The sequence below is a fragment of the Haliotis cracherodii genome, unplaced genomic scaffold (genome assembly GCF_022045235.1).
Source record: "Haliotis cracherodii isolate W230 unplaced genomic scaffold, xgHalCrac1.p SCAF_15, whole genome shotgun sequence".
Classification (NCBI taxonomy): Eukaryota; Metazoa; Mollusca; class Gastropoda; order Lepetellida; family Haliotidae; genus Haliotis; species Haliotis cracherodii.
In genome coordinates this window covers 30219910-30235805 of record NW_027266270.1, presented here as the reverse complement: position 1 = coordinate 30235805, position 15896 = coordinate 30219910, and the positions used below count along the sequence as shown (strand labels likewise).

At 41.2% G+C, this 15896-nt stretch overlaps 1 protein-coding gene across 1 annotated transcript in view; it reads left to right on the top strand.

The window, feature by feature from the left end:
• Positions 1-15896, top strand: part of LOC139462034 (uncharacterized) — a 36827-nt gene that overhangs the window by 3528 nt on the left and 17403 nt on the right. Inside the window, exons 2-7 of the mRNA XM_071243534.1 lie at positions 2471-2492; positions 7221-7292; positions 8128-8258; positions 8895-8997; positions 11302-11417; positions 12374-12446. Of these exons, the coding sequence (XP_071099635.1) occupies positions 2471-2492; positions 7221-7292; positions 8128-8258; positions 8895-8997; positions 11302-11417; positions 12374-12446 (517 nt within the window). The remainder of the gene's footprint in view (positions 1-2470; positions 2493-7220; positions 7293-8127; positions 8259-8894; positions 8998-11301; positions 11418-12373; positions 12447-15896) is intronic.

The following is a 15896-nucleotide window of genomic DNA, read 5'->3' as shown; positions in this document are numbered from 1 at the left end:
TTAGCAACCAACTCCATCCATCGTAGGCTCCAAAAGTTTTTGCCATCCATCGTATTTCGTTAGCGGGAACATTTAAATGTCTACATATATACACGTCAGTGGCGTCTATGGGTGAATCCGTTATGAACTACGGTATATTCAATACACACTGGGTAATTACAGGTAATCCAGTCAGGTGGAAAGTAGACCCAGTCTTGATTTCACCGACTGTTCAGCCATGCTAAATTTCATTGTCCGCGTTCACTCTTCGTGGAAGACTGGGAGTGGACACGAACAAGGCGGCAGTTCTAGCAGAATGGTTCCAGTTATTCAACTCCCATTTCGTTTGTGTGCTTACTTAAGTTTTCCATTTATATCATTCTAGCAATGACCACATACCCCTTGGGTTAGAATAGGTCCCCAGCAACCTATACTGGTCGTAAGAGTGAGTTAGTGAGTATGGTTTTACGCTGCTGTTAGCAATGTTCCAGCAACATGAAGGCGGGGGACACCAGAAATGGGCTTCACACATTGTACCCATGTGAGGAATCGAACCCGGGTCTTCGGCGTGACAAGCGAACGGTTTAACCACTAGGCTACCCGACCGCCCCTTGTCGTAAGAGACTTGATGGATCGGATGGGCAAGTTTGGTGACTTGGTTCACTGCGGTTCATCGTATCCCGACGGTGTGTCATAAAATCGATCACAACAACAACAAAACAAAAACAATGATGTTAACGTCTCATTTAGGTCCATGGTTACACATAACGCTAATTACAACATCTAGACGTCAGCGCCAGTTGGAGGAGCATAATACCTCTTTTGTGAGGTATTGTACCAACAGACACATCGGATATTACGAACTCGAAAGGACATCTTGACCTCGTAACAACCGCCATTTTACGATGTATGTATGTATGTATGTATGTATGTATGTATGTATGTATGTATGTATGTATGTATGTATGTATGGTACAGTACAAAACGGAAACAATTTGAAAAGTTTTATAAAGTTCGCGAGCACCGTAATTGTGTGTGGTCCACGAAATACGCCCAAAATGGATTCTTAACAGTGCAGGCCGAGGTCGTATTGGAATGAGACGAGCCGATTGATTTCCGATAGTTCCCGATATCCACCCACAAGAGCATGAAGTTAGCATAGAATAGTAGTTACATGCCCCTGTGATCCAACCGAATCATGCTTGCTATATGAACTTGATTTATAATTTCAGTAAAATATGAACATAAACAAACAATACGACCGTTGTGTGAGTGAATGAGTGCGTGAATGGTTTAACGCCGCTTTGAACAGTATTTCAGTTATATCAGCTTGCTGAAGGGGGAAAGCCTGAAGTGTTGCAGGTCTTAGACGTTTACCACTTTAATGAAACACACGGAAATGGTGCTGACAAACATAAAAACATTATCAGGGCGAACCGGAATTAAAGGATTTGGTGAAATATATAGTTATCTTATCGTTCTCTTCAGATTTAGGAGCGATAGAGCAAGGTGCGGTTCCCAACAGTGCTACAATGCGTTAAGTCCAATCTCATTAAAATCAGATGTCAGTTCTCGCTGCCGCTAAACAAAGATCTGAGGACATCCCATTACGAGTCACGTCAGACCGACCTTGCGCAAACTTTGATCGACCAATGGAATGACTTTCACGCTTTCTCGTGCTTCACGTCACTAATTTCCTAAACCTAAACCTAAACAAATGAACATTCTGGAATGGCTAATAGATAGTCTAGATTGTATGGATCCAGTCGTTAAACCCGTAACTATCGTTCGGAGTTAAAGTTTTCGAGGTTGCATGATTAGAAATCACATTCCGACTGTCACTTTCTGGTAAGCGATGCTCTGATTGGTCGGATGAAAGGTCGTTCTGACGTGTCCCCTAATGGGATGTCCTCAGATGTTTGTTTAGCGGTAGCGAGAACTGAGGTCTGATTCTAATGAGATTGCGTTAAGTCAGGATCCTTTCTGAGATTACCCGCCGCGACATTGCTGGAACGTTGCTCACTGCGGCGTAAAACCACACTCACTCACACCCCCGAAAAAGACATTATCAACTATCAACATTTGAATTGTGTCGTGTCTCACCTAGCCAAAAGGTTTAAAAAATCACCAGTCAGCCAATTTATTATGTTTATTGTTGTACGCCGCACACTCATGGAATACTCATGGAATACTCATGGAATCCCCATGGGAAAACAGGGATAAGATGGTATGTCCCATGGAGCCTAAGCTGAGTTGGTCTTGGATTATTAATTTAATAACAGAAACTTATATATGTCAACCAACAATCATCAGAGGTAGAACTATTTTTAATTTGAATGATGTGTTTTCTCAAAACGTTAACCCGACTAAACGTTTTCTTTCAATTACACGGCAATCTAGCACTAGGCGGAGGCGGTAACCTACTTACATGAAGTTACGTTTTTGTTTGGTATATTGAATGAATGACACTTATGTCTTTTTACTTTTGCAGTTGTCTGGCAAGAACCCTGGGGGTAAGTAGAGTAGTGTGTTTATAGATAGTGAGATACCGGCGTAGACCTGCCGGGCAGAACGTATACACTTGAAAATTCACGATCCACTCTTCCCATTACTGTCTGCTGTGAAATTGCTGCCCCCATGATCCGTTAGACGTCATGTGCACGTCACCTGTCGTGAGATACTCATTGATATATGATGTTTGTAATATCGCTAGTATTAAATACATCACGAATAACCATTTCTTGTTCAGTTCATTTTAGACACCATCAGACACCATAGTATACGTTCTTTTGCCCGGCAGTTTACATTAGGATTTACATTTATAGGGTGCATCCTATGCCAGTAGATATGGTGTAAAAGGATTTGGTTAAACTCCATTCATTTATTTCAAATACGTTTTCAGAGATTCCAAGCAAACACACGTGATCAACACATGTGAAACTTGTAATTTGATGTCTATATGACGTCACGCTTCATGCAGAAATTCTTACGCGGCATAACGCATGATTCCCTCACTGAGTGAGTGAGTAACTGTTGCCGTCAAAGCGCGATGGCCTATAGTTGCACACATTGTAACCAGCCTCGTCTCAGCCGACTTGACAAGGGATGAATCGTTAACAATTCTTGGATTTTGTATAGAGATTAGATACTTTCTAAGCTGCAAAACCAGATACATTTTTATTTAAGGCTATGAGCCTGAAAAATACAATGCAACACTGCGACACTGCAATGTTTGTGGCGGACAATTTCTGTATTTTTTCTATGATCTGAAGCATAATTATTTTTTGGGATAAAATCCCAACACCCACCCCACACCCTCAGAATATCAAATGATCGGTCCCTAAGACGTGGAATGGACGTATTGGTGATCCAGTTATTTAAAACAAGTTTGAAGCACATTTGTAATTTTAGTATTTCACACCTACCTCAGATACTATTGGTGACGTATTACAGACACTTTTGTTGACGTAATGCAGACACTATTGGTGACGTAATACAGACACTTTTGTTGACGTAATGCAGATACTATTGGTGACGTAATACAGACACTTTTGTTGACGTAATGCAGACACTATTGGTGACGTATTACAGACACTTTTGTTGACGTAATGCAGACACTATGGGTGACGTAATACAGACACTTTTGTTGACGTAATGCAGACACTATTGGTGACGTAATACAGACACTTTTGTTGACGTAATACAGACACTATTGTTGACGTAATACACGCTATTGTAGACGTAATACAGATACTATTGGTGACGTAATATAGACATAGCTTATAATTTTTTTATCATACCTTCATTTCAGAATGATGACATATGATTTGTCCACGCGATCTAGATAAAATAATGTGTATCCCGCCTTGGAGGGAAATACATTTCTCAAGTCAATGAAAGTCACGTGATAGCACAATTTAACCTCAGTTCAATCCCACAGCTTTTTTCTATCAATTATGAATCGGTTTAATCCTTTACAATGGCAGATTAAAACTTGTCAGTGTGATAAATTCGTTGTAGCAGTATCACTCGGGGTCGGAGAGAGTATAAAACCTAACGAGGGACGCATAAAGCCACGTGTACCCCCTCGTGATACTGCTACAACTTAAAATGTTGTGTGTACTGTTAGCTCCTCGACAAGTCTCTTTTTCTAGTTACTGTGTCGCTAAGGAACACATTGTTACATGAATGCGTCATTCGGATCTTACGAAACTGGGGTTTGACTTCATTTCGGAATTGCAAGTTACACTCGATCTGTTAAAACAGTGACACAGTCACACTCTATCAATAATCTTACAAACTGATTAATTCATAACCCCGAGCCACCATTTTAAATGCTATCAACTTTCCGGTAATATTAAGAGAGTCCAGACATACATTGTACACTATAATTAGTAAGATGTCTTTCATATATCAGCAAAATCAATATTGACGTTAGAGCCGAAGTCACTTAGTTGAGAGACTGTTCACCGACAACATCAAATACTCACCAAGTGTTCCGGTATTGCTAGTGTTTACTTTTGACTTATGTATACGCTTGTGAGTTACTCATTGTCAATCATGATTGATTGCACATAACTTTCATGTCACTGTGATCAGACACGTTGGTACAGAGGGCAGTGCCACGCATCAAATTAATGATATATCTGTCTGAGATTAGACTTGAAAGTAAAATAAATATAAGAAAAAATAAATATTTTATTGACTGATTGATTGAACTATTGACCGTTCTCTAATCCATTAATCCATGATTATTTGACATGGTCATTGATGTCAATGCCCACCAAGATCACGATTTCCTCTGTATATAGTGGATTGCAAAACTTTGAAACACTCTCTTCAAACAAGGTGTGTTTTAGATGAAATCGAATGTTGCAAGTACACTGCCGGGCAAAAGAAAGTATACACTCATGTTAGTTTGAGAGTGACTAACAAGCCAAGACGGTTGTTCGATGGTGACGTATAAAATTATGATAAGGGTGTCACAGCTGTGTTTTGAACCTTAAGTTTGCAGATTTTCGGCGACTGATTTCAGCCTTGTAACGTTTCGATAACGTTTGTAATTGTTTGGTTAAATTAAATTTTCAAGCGTATACTTTCTTTTGTCCTGTATGTTATTATAAAGCGGTCTTGATAACTAACATTTTACATACATCGAAACGATCGATAGTTAGCGTGCTATCGATATTCACAAACAATCAGTATTTTGTTACCATCGATGTCATACTGTGGACCACTGCATTTATTCAATAGTTCAGTATCTTATAACCGGGGAGTTCGTGATACTGGGCAGTCTTGAGGGTGCCATCCCCAATTTGGTACGCCGGATGCCGAGTTCTGTTAAGTGGTATTTCGGATGCCGCAGTAAAATATGCGGACGCCAATATTTCAACATTGCAATATATTTTTCGTGACGAATTAATACAATATTTAGATCTAAGCTAATAAACACATATGATCAGCATTCTTTGTAAAAGTCCAGTCTAACGTACTTGTACCAGCTGTGTACACTGATATGACCCAAGAGTTCTTAAATTGGATGCCAAGACAAATTAATTGGTATGCCGGATGCCTGGGGAAAGAAGGGCTCGTGTGTATCTTGGCACCCTCAGTCTTGACCTGCATGTGTGTGTGTGTGTGTGTGTGCTAGTTGAGACAAATGCTGGTATCATAGTGCTTGCCCACTGAGATACCATGCCGCAGTTCAGACTCCGAGATATTGACGAGATTTGGATCCGAACAAGTTCTCTTTTTCCTCAGAGCATAATAGTGTTGCCTGGTTTGCGTGTTGCCATGCAATTTCGGAGTTCGTGCTCGGTAGGGGGTGGCGTGGGGGGCTCAGGATCGCTGCACGTAACAGTCACCTTCGTGTGTAGATACATAGATACAGCCCCGCAGTGCATCCCAGATATCAAGTAGTGGTTATTAGCTCTGTAATGTTGAGGCCGCACGTCACCTCTATTGGCAAGGCGAGGCAAGGTGAACCGGGGTTAAACGCCGCGTTCAAGACGCAGGATTGCAGGTATATATAGCGACGTGTATGTGTGTGCGTGTGTGTGTGTGTGTGTGTGTGTGCCACTCAGACACAGTATACAGACTCCGAGCTCGGCCAGTCCTTGTCTTAGCCCTTCAAAGCTGAGAGCTAGGCAGGGTAACACGTTCAATGTTTTAACGTCTTTTGTTAGGACGCAGACAGGGATTGAGCCACAGACCTTCCGATCTCCGGGCAGACGACCTATCCCCCAGACTTCAACCTATTAAAAAAACAAAGAAATACTAATCTGAATATTACTCTGTGAGAATATTGTCATTTTCTGATAGGTAGTCCGTGAAGATACGGGTAAGAAATGGTATTCAGCACTCAATGCTTGTCATAAGAGGCGACTCACGGGATCCGGTGGTCATGCTCGTGAATTGGTTGATGCACGCCATCACATTCCAATTGCGTAGAACGATGCTCGTGATGTCAATCACTAGATTGTCTGGTCTAGAGTCGATTATTTACAGACCCCCGTCATGAAACTGGAATATTGCTGCGGCGTTAAACACAAACAATCAAACAATTTTGGATTTTGAAAACAGAAAAAAACACAGCATGAAACATGATGTCCTCATGCAAAAGTGGTTTCCGGCCATGGTGTCTACTCAAAATACTCGTGCAGGCACGTGCATTGTGATTTTCTCACCGTAGTGTGAAATGAGACCAAGAAATTATCATTTATGTGCGGTACTGTTGCTACCAATGGAATTCCAAGAATCAACGCTTTAATCAAAATCAAAATCTTTAGGTGAATTTTCTAGAAAATCACAAGTTTTAGGGAGCAGTGGTATTAAAAGCGTTCGCTCGTCACACTGAAGATAAGAATTCGATTATGACATTGCGACAGTATGGGATCTCAGGTCGGAATATTGAAAGCGACGTTACATTGGACCACTCACTCACGCAGGTGTACACAAATGTACCCTAGCTTGGCCATGTGTTCTTGTCACGGATGCTAATGTATATTCAAGAATGCGCAAAACCGTCCAGGTAGTCAGTACTACGCGATTGTACAAGGGAACTCGTTCGTGCATGGTGGAAATTACTGGAATAGACTCGCCCTGCCTGGTTATGCATTTTTGTATTCCGATTTTAAATTGAGTTAGAAGTTCAGGGTACATATCTATAGCACCCCGTGTAACAACGACACCATCACTAACACACAATCCAGACACATGATGTACCCTTTCAATATTTCCAGTTCCAAGTCGACCTCTTCAGAAGCAATGTCACGGACGAAATTACAGTCGAAAAAGATGGCATTCTTATCAAGGTACGGTAGAGTATTGCCTTAGTACCTTAGGAACTGTGACCCATTTAAGATGTTAGTTTCTGGAGTCCCTGTACAACATTCTCACAGAAGCTCACCTTCATTTGGACATCAACACAATGGCTCGTGGACAGTACAGCCAGAGCCGTGACTCGATTGAGGGGTCCAAGACAAGACTGAGGCAGTGGGGTGGTCCTGCTTGGTTCTGGCTGAAACGTCCCCGATTTCAATATATATTTTTATAATAACGATCAAAACGTCTTATGTAGTCACATGTTCATTATTCCTTTTTTGTTCATTGGTTCGAAGTTATATTTTCACCTTCATTGTCACCATGCTCACTATCCACAAATATCATCCTCATCTTTGTTTGACACATTCTCCGACATGCTTTATCCATTGGTTTGCGTTCCCCGTCATCTTTGACTTGACTTTCGGATCCTCTCACGGCCCTCAGCAAACGTTTGCTTTCGAGACAATATAACTTGAACATACATTGATGGAATTTTGCCATGCATGTGTTAATGATAATCCCCAGGAGGGATATTCAAGTGTGGTTAATCATCGGTCTGTGTTTGTGTCAGGTGACATTTATTTTTCTTCCGGTTGTATATATTTCGAATATAATGAAAAACATGAATATTAGTTTGAATTTCAATAATTACACTATTTGTGAGGGTAGGATATTAACTGGCAAAGACATCAATTGACTTTGGTCATCCGTGTGTGAAACATGGGTACAATTTGTGAAGTCTATTTCTGGTGTTCCCCACCTTGATATTGCTGGAATATTGCTAAAACCATACTCACTCACTCACCCACTCACCCACTCTGTCAGGAGGTGCTGCAGATGCTGGAGTACAAGCTGCTGTACAAGTCGCTGCACCAGACGGTCAACATGCACAGTGCTGAGTGGAACATGGCTGCCATGAGGAAGGTCATGCTGCTGCTTGACCACAAGGCCCTGTCGTGAGTAGCATCTTACATTCTTGCTGTCAGTGACCAAATGGCTTTGTCATAAATAACACCTTACATTCTTGCTGTCATTGACCAAATGGCTTTGTCATAAATAACACCTTACATTCTTGCTGTCAATGACCAAATGGCTTTGTCATAAATAACACCTTACATTCTTGCTGTCATTGACCAAATGGCTTTGTCATAAATAACACCTTACATTTCTTGCTGTCTGAACACAAGGCCCTGTCGTGAGTAAGACCTTACATTCTTGCTGTCTGAACACAAGGCCCTGTTGTGAGTAACACCTTACATTTCTTGCTGTCTGAACACAAGGCCCTGTCGTGAGTAAGACCTTACATTTCTTGCTGTCTGAACACAAGGCCCTGTTGTGAGTAACACCTTACATTTCTTGCTGTCTGAACACAAGGCCCTGTCATGAGTAAGACCTTACATTCTTGCTGTCTGAACACAAGGCCCTGTTGTGAGTAACACCTTACATTCTTGCTGTCTTGACACAAGGCCCTGTTGTGAGCAAGACCTTACATTCTTGCTGTCTGAACACACGGCCCTGACGTAAGTAACACCTTACATTCTTGCTGTATTACCTGACACATGTGGCAATGTGTAACCCTTGTTGTGCTGCAGGTTTGAGGAGCTCGACAATGTGCGAGTGGCGTACCAGCTGTACGAGGCAGGAGACATGAAGGGCATGTTGCTGGACAAACACACTCTACTGAGGTGTCTCAAGGTATATGCATGATCAATGTGTGCCCTCTAGCTGTCTGTCTGTACTGCCAGTTTGTGTATATCTTGATTTCTGTCAAGCATCCCCACCCTTCTATGTATCTCTGATCTTGATTTACATCAGCAACCTGGAGCCCCTGACCCTAAACCTGGAGCCTCTTGCCCTAAACCTGGAGTCCCTGGTCCTAAACCTAGAGCCTCTGGCGCTAAACCTGGAGCCCCTGACCCTAAACCTGGAGCCTCTGACCCTAAACCTGGAGCCCCCGATCCTAAACCTGGAGCCCCTTCCCCTAAACCTGGAGTCCCTTGTCCTAAACCTAGAGCCTCTGGCCCTAAACCTGGATCCCCTGACCCTAAACCTGGATCCCTGACCAAAAACCTGGAGCCCCTGACCCTAAACCTGGAGCTCCTGACCCAAAACCTTGAGCCTCTGACCCTAAACCTGGATCCCCTGATCCTAAACCTGGAGCCTCTGACCCTAAACCTGGAGCCCCTGACCCTAAACCTGGATCCTCTGACCCTAAACCTGGAGCCTCTGACCCTAAACCTGGAGCCCCTGACCCTAACCCTAGAGCCTCAGACCCTAAACCTTGATCCCCTGATCCTAAACCTGGAGCCTCTGACCCTAAACCTGGAGCCTCTGACCCTAAACCTGGAGCCTCTGACCCTAAACCTGGAGCCTCTGACCCTAAACCTGGATCCCCTGACCCTAAACCTGGATCCCCTGATCCTAAACCTGGATCCCCTGACCCTAAACCTGGATCCCCTGATCCTAAACCTGGAGCCTCCGACCCTAAACCTGGATCCCCTGACCCTAAACCTGGATCCCCTGACCCTAAACCTGGATCCCCTGACCCTAAACCTGGATCCCCTGACCCTAAACCTGGATCCTCTGACCCTAAACCTGGATCCTCTGACCCTAAACCTGGATCCCCTGACCCTAAACCTGGATCCCCTGACCCTAAACCTGGAGCCTCTGACCCTAAACCTGGATCCCCTGACCCTAAACCTGGAGCCTCTGACCCTAAACCTGGATCCCCTGATCCTTAACCTGGAGCCTCTGACCCTAAACCTGGAGCTCCTGACCCTCAACCTGGATCCTCTTACCCTAAACCATGGAGCTCCAGAACCTAAACCTGGAGACCTTGACCATAAACTTTTTCTTCAGTTGACTCAAAAAAACTTTTCTCCATGGAAGACAGGAATTGATATGATAAGGGAGCGTTAATTTACCTTCTTTCTACATAAAGATGGATAGCTCTTACCTTAACTAAGCAAATGGTAACACCAAAGACAGAAACCTTTTAGACAGGCATGCTTTGCTTATTTTTTATTATTTAAGGATAGAAACAGAGAGGAAACTTATGTTTATTTTAAAAATAGCACTGACAAGGCAAATGTTTGATAATATATTATAATTTGGTTCCCCACTGAAATATTAGGGATGAAAGTTAAGGGCTATCTCAAAACTTTATGAAAGATAGAGATTACTGACATAATAAGGGTACATTTAAGAATATAAACATACTGCCCTACATTTAGATACAACAATGATAATGGGAAATGACACATTGATATGTATCTAGTAGGGCTGGGACGAGTCTAAATTTACTACCGGGGTACCCATCCACCTATCTCCTGACCCTACCTGGGTACCCACTGCAGGTCTCAAGAGATAGACTGTACAAAATGTCCGATTGGGAATAGTTTGACTGTAGCCCTGGAAAAAATGTATTTAGATACATGTATAAAACGATCTGGTCATGCATACGCTGAAGTTGACTGAAGTTTTATCTTTATTCAACCATATAATAGTCTGGGTGCATAGTCAGAAAGAAATGCAAACATTAGTGACTTGTAGTGTAACCATATAGTGTAACGAACACGCTTATAACAAACTGATCGATACAACAAACTTTTTTTTTCTTGTATAAATGCTGTATATATGCCTATATAAAGAACTACGGTTATTACGAACTAAAATTAGTTTTCCCTTCCAGTTCATTATAATCGTAGTTTACTGTAGTAAAAAGATCATTTTTGTCATTAAACAATATATCACTGACCATCCACGGGTCAGGATAATTCTGTGGGTACCTCCTTCTCAGTACCCACCCGTCTCAAGTACCTGAGGTACTCATCCCAGCCCTAGTATCTAGGATACATTTTGAGGGTGCCATGGTAAAGGGAGACAACTGTCTTCTCTGCGACAAGCTTGATGACACCATAATAAGATAAAAATATGTCTCAATATTACATTGAATCCATTGTACTGACTTTTGCAAACAGCTTGCTGCCATTGTTGTAGATGTGCGGGAGGATGATAGCGCCGTTGAAGCTGATGCACAGGATCAAACACATGAAGGAGCACTTCGAGGAGGCCGGACGAATCCAGCTTGCCGAATTCTTTGATCTCATCCTCTGGTATGTTGAAGGCCCATTCTGCAGAGATTGTATAATACAATACTATAACAGACTTACGATGGATGGGATATTAACTGGACCCCTTTCCACAGAGCAGTCTTAGTGCTATGAATGTCTTAATTCGCAATGCCATTTAGAAAATGGTCAAATGTAACAAATGTTATGTTTGGGATAACACTTTCAGCTTATGTAATATTTTTGGCATAATCTTGTTCAATGATGTTCAAGATCTAATGGTGAAAGTATGGAAAAAAGGATTGGTGAGCTCCAGAACCTTGTGGTTATATTTGTCATTTTGTATCCAGCATCCCGTTAGAGTGAATGTTAAAACATTTGTCACCTGCATCCTGGAATATTAGTTTAGAAAAGCTGTAAAGTAAATTGGTCTGGCATAATTCATTACAAATGTCATCTTCGCGAGGCAAGGGAGTTAATTGACTTTAAAAGTCCAGTTTTGGCTCTTGCCGAACAAGGCTGGAATAATGTAGTTATATTTTGGATGGACTAATGAGTCTGTGCATATTCCAATCAAAGTCGCGTTACGAAATTGACATCCGGTTTGTGAACTGGGTGCAGATTTTGGTCGTTTGCAGGATTTGCAAAGCATGTGTACCATCAATTCAGCATCAACATATATTTTCCAAATCCCTTAATGTTTTTATCATGATCTGACGCACTCAATAAAGTAAGACCCATTTTATTACAATGAACATCTTGATTATTGATCAGATTGTCTTCACTGGGCGCCGCCATTTTGTTTGAAGAAAATGCAAGTGATATGAGAGGTGGAATCTGATTGGTAAATAGGAGGAACATAGAAGGGACATAACTTGTAACAGCCATTATTGAGCCCAGAAATTCCATCCTAGTAAGGCAAAAGTGGAAACTGGACTTTTACAGTTAGTTAACTCCCTTGCTTTGGGAACATGTACAAATGTAATGTTCTCTGTCAACAGGTGCGACATCCACTCCAGCTTCAGGCACGCCGACATGGAATACACCGAGGGCAAGGAGAACCAGCTGTTTAAGGTCAGATCACTGGACACCCGTGAGGTCCCGCTTTAGATTTGGTCCCCAACAATTTGTGCTTGTTGTAACAGGCGACTTAATGGATGGGGTGGTCAGGCATTCTGAATTGGTTGACACATAGTGAATGCCAGTTGCAGGGATTGTTGCTCATAATATCAACCACTGGATTGTCTTGTCCGTACTTATTTGCAGGTCACCATCATATGCCTTTTGACTGTGATTTTGATTTAATACTTTAAATCAACAATGCAACTTTGATAATGATTTTGCATCACTGTTTGATGTTCTACACATGTTATTTTGAACTTTCTAGTTGTTTTACATGCATGAAATAGAAAAATACAATGACAGCTTTGTCGAGCAATGAAAGACTTATCAACATGTCATAGTTGTATGTTATAGCTATACACATTTTTGCATTTTATCTAAGGTTTTTAGAATTTCTATATATACACAGAGGCAAAAGTTAATCTTTCATTGGTAATCTTGTCATTTTATGGGTTTTGTTTTGAGTACTGCCCTTATCTTGACTAACACAAGTTAACCCAGGTTGAATCTGTTCAACACTGGTCGCTGGATGTATGGTAACCTCACCTCACTCAAATTGAATTTATCAAACACACATAGTGGTAGGCCTACTATCTATATGACAGTTGTGGGCAGTGACTGTGGATCTTGGTATGTATGGAGTTGTCTCCCTTCTGCTACAACACTGCTTCCCACGACTTTAACTCACAGTCATAATTCTTTCAGTCAATGTCTGAATTCAATAAATTGTAAAATAGCTGACAAATTCGATCAATTTACATATAGCCTGATTCACTCAGTTGAAATATCAAATGCCTGAGAATCACATGATATACTATATAAAAAAAGTCTTCAGCAACCCAAGCTATCCGTAAAAGGCAACTACGCTTGTGGTAGAAGGCGATTAACGGGATCGGGTGGTCAGGCTCGCTGACTTGGTTGATGCATGTCATCGATCCAAATTGCGTGGATCGATGCTCATGATGTCAATCACTGGATTGTCTGGTCCAGACTCGATTATTTACAGGCATTAAACAACAAACCAACCAACTAACTTTCATATTACTATGACTAGTATATATTTAAGAGATTGACAGATTGACTGATTCTACTATCACAAATTAGGATTTAATATATTTATTTGCAATGCATGAGCTATATGGACTGGATGAATGCTTGTCCCCAATACAGAATTGTACACGACTGGTGCCATGTCAATTTTGCACCTGCAACACAACTTTCTCATGACAACCACACGCTCTCAGCTATTAATATAAAAAACGTAGAAGGCAATGTGTTTCTGTTTGAGTCATTCAGAAGCTTTTGTACACGTCAATATATGCTAATTTGGAAAAAAACAACATATTTTATCCAACTCTGTCATTACCGGTAATAGTTTATAACACTCCAAAGTATGACTTCAAAATATTGACTTCCTGTTCATTAAGGCCCAGTGGCCTGAGTGGTAACTAGGTGATAATCATTATCATATAAATGTTATGCGTGTAATGCCCTCATTTCACTACGACCACGAATATCCCGAATCACCCCGAATAGACAATTTTTTATATTCGTAGATAAATCTCAATCATTTCTTGAAGTTCTCAAACGAATCTTATTTGATTCCCAAACATTCAAACAGTTCGCGGGAGTTCGTCGAATCGGCGAGTAAGTTTTTGTTTGTCAAATATTTCCGTGGAAGGGTCCACAAATTGCAATTTTGTGGCTGTATAGTAATCTCTCGTAATTATGTTCTGTAACAGCTTTGTAATCAATTCTTTAGCATTCTTGGCTATTCTTAGCAATCGTGGCTCCCAACATTTCTTGTCCTCAACAAGAAAAAAAAAATGAAACAGCCACGAATGTCCCGAGTCAACTAAGAATCGAATCATGTAATTTTTGCATGATACGTACATGAATCTTGTAATTTGTAAATATTTCTTAACCCATTCCTGTCACTCTTCATATTTTTCAACCTAATTTGCCACGAAAGTTTGCATCATTGGCCAAATCATCACAAATTTCCAAAGTTTCCGATTCGGGGTGATTCGGGATATTCTGATCGTAGTGAAAGGGGGGCATAAGGGTTTGAATCCAAGCACCAGGAAATAATTTAAGAATAGTTAATGAGAAGATTATATTTTTTTAAACAACATCACAAAAATAGTGACTTCATCTTTAATTATTTGCAACATTGAGTTTAAATGCATTCCATTTATGAGGTGCCATTTCATTCACTAAGTGAATGCTCATGGCTCTATGTTATTATTAACCTGTCACTGGATCAGTGTGATGTCAAAGTGCATTCTCAGCTCCCTGGGGAGTATACAACCAAGCTGCTTTTTGTGGCGCTAGAAGGTTTAGTCACATTGCCATATCATTCTACCAGGTACCCATTCACTGCTTGGTGAACAGAGGCATGTTTTGAGCAAAGCCACTTGACTTATGGCATGTTTCATTGTGGGGCTGGACCGGAAGGATTAGAAAGTCTCAGGAGTCAGGCTTTCCACCGTCTCACTCCATCACTAATGTTGCTGAGTGAGTGAGTGTGTTGGGTTTAACTCCGCTTTTAACAGTATTCCAGTTATATCACGGCGTGTCAGCTTAATGTGGGAGGAAAGCCCGAATTGATGCAGGTCTTGCACGTTTACCACTTCGGTGAAACCCACGAGCACGGGTATGGTGCTGACAAACCTAGAAACATAATTTGGGTGAACCGGGATTCGAACCCACAATCATAGGTTTCTGGCGTGCCCAAGTGACGCAACGTGTACTCTGCACAGCGAATCGTGGCGCCTTAGACAACACCCGTGCCCCCCTAACGTTACTGAACTTGGCCTTATATGTGAGTTGTGTGCACAACGTGCCACCACAAGTAGACCTCCCTTGGTGTTGGCGGCAGCGTTACCTCACTTACATGTGACTCGGATCTGTCTCAGTCACTGACTCCCTATACCTGGGTTTCACACCTCATTGCTCCCACACCTGTCTCACCTGTAATTAAGACAGGTAAACTGGGGTTCACCTGTACTACTGACCTTAACAAAGCTACAATAGTCCTGACATATTTATCATTGTGATGTGATTTGTTGCTTTCTAGTTTTACATATATGTAGGTATTGAGTAATTCATACAAAATATGTCTCTTTATTCATACATACATTTTTTTTGCATTTTCTCTGGTTTGATATTATTTCTTGACTTTTTTTGCCACATATGTAAAATCAAATTTGTAGTTACAATTGTTTATCAATATTTGTTGAGGCAGTAATAATTAAAATAACATCACAATCCATCTCCTTCTAAATCCTCCCGCCCTGTCTACGTTTGTTGTGATTTGTTATTTGTTTACAAATTTGTTTTTTAAATTGGGTCAAAAGTTTTAAGAATAATGGAAATAAAGCTTGAAAGCCTATTTTTCGG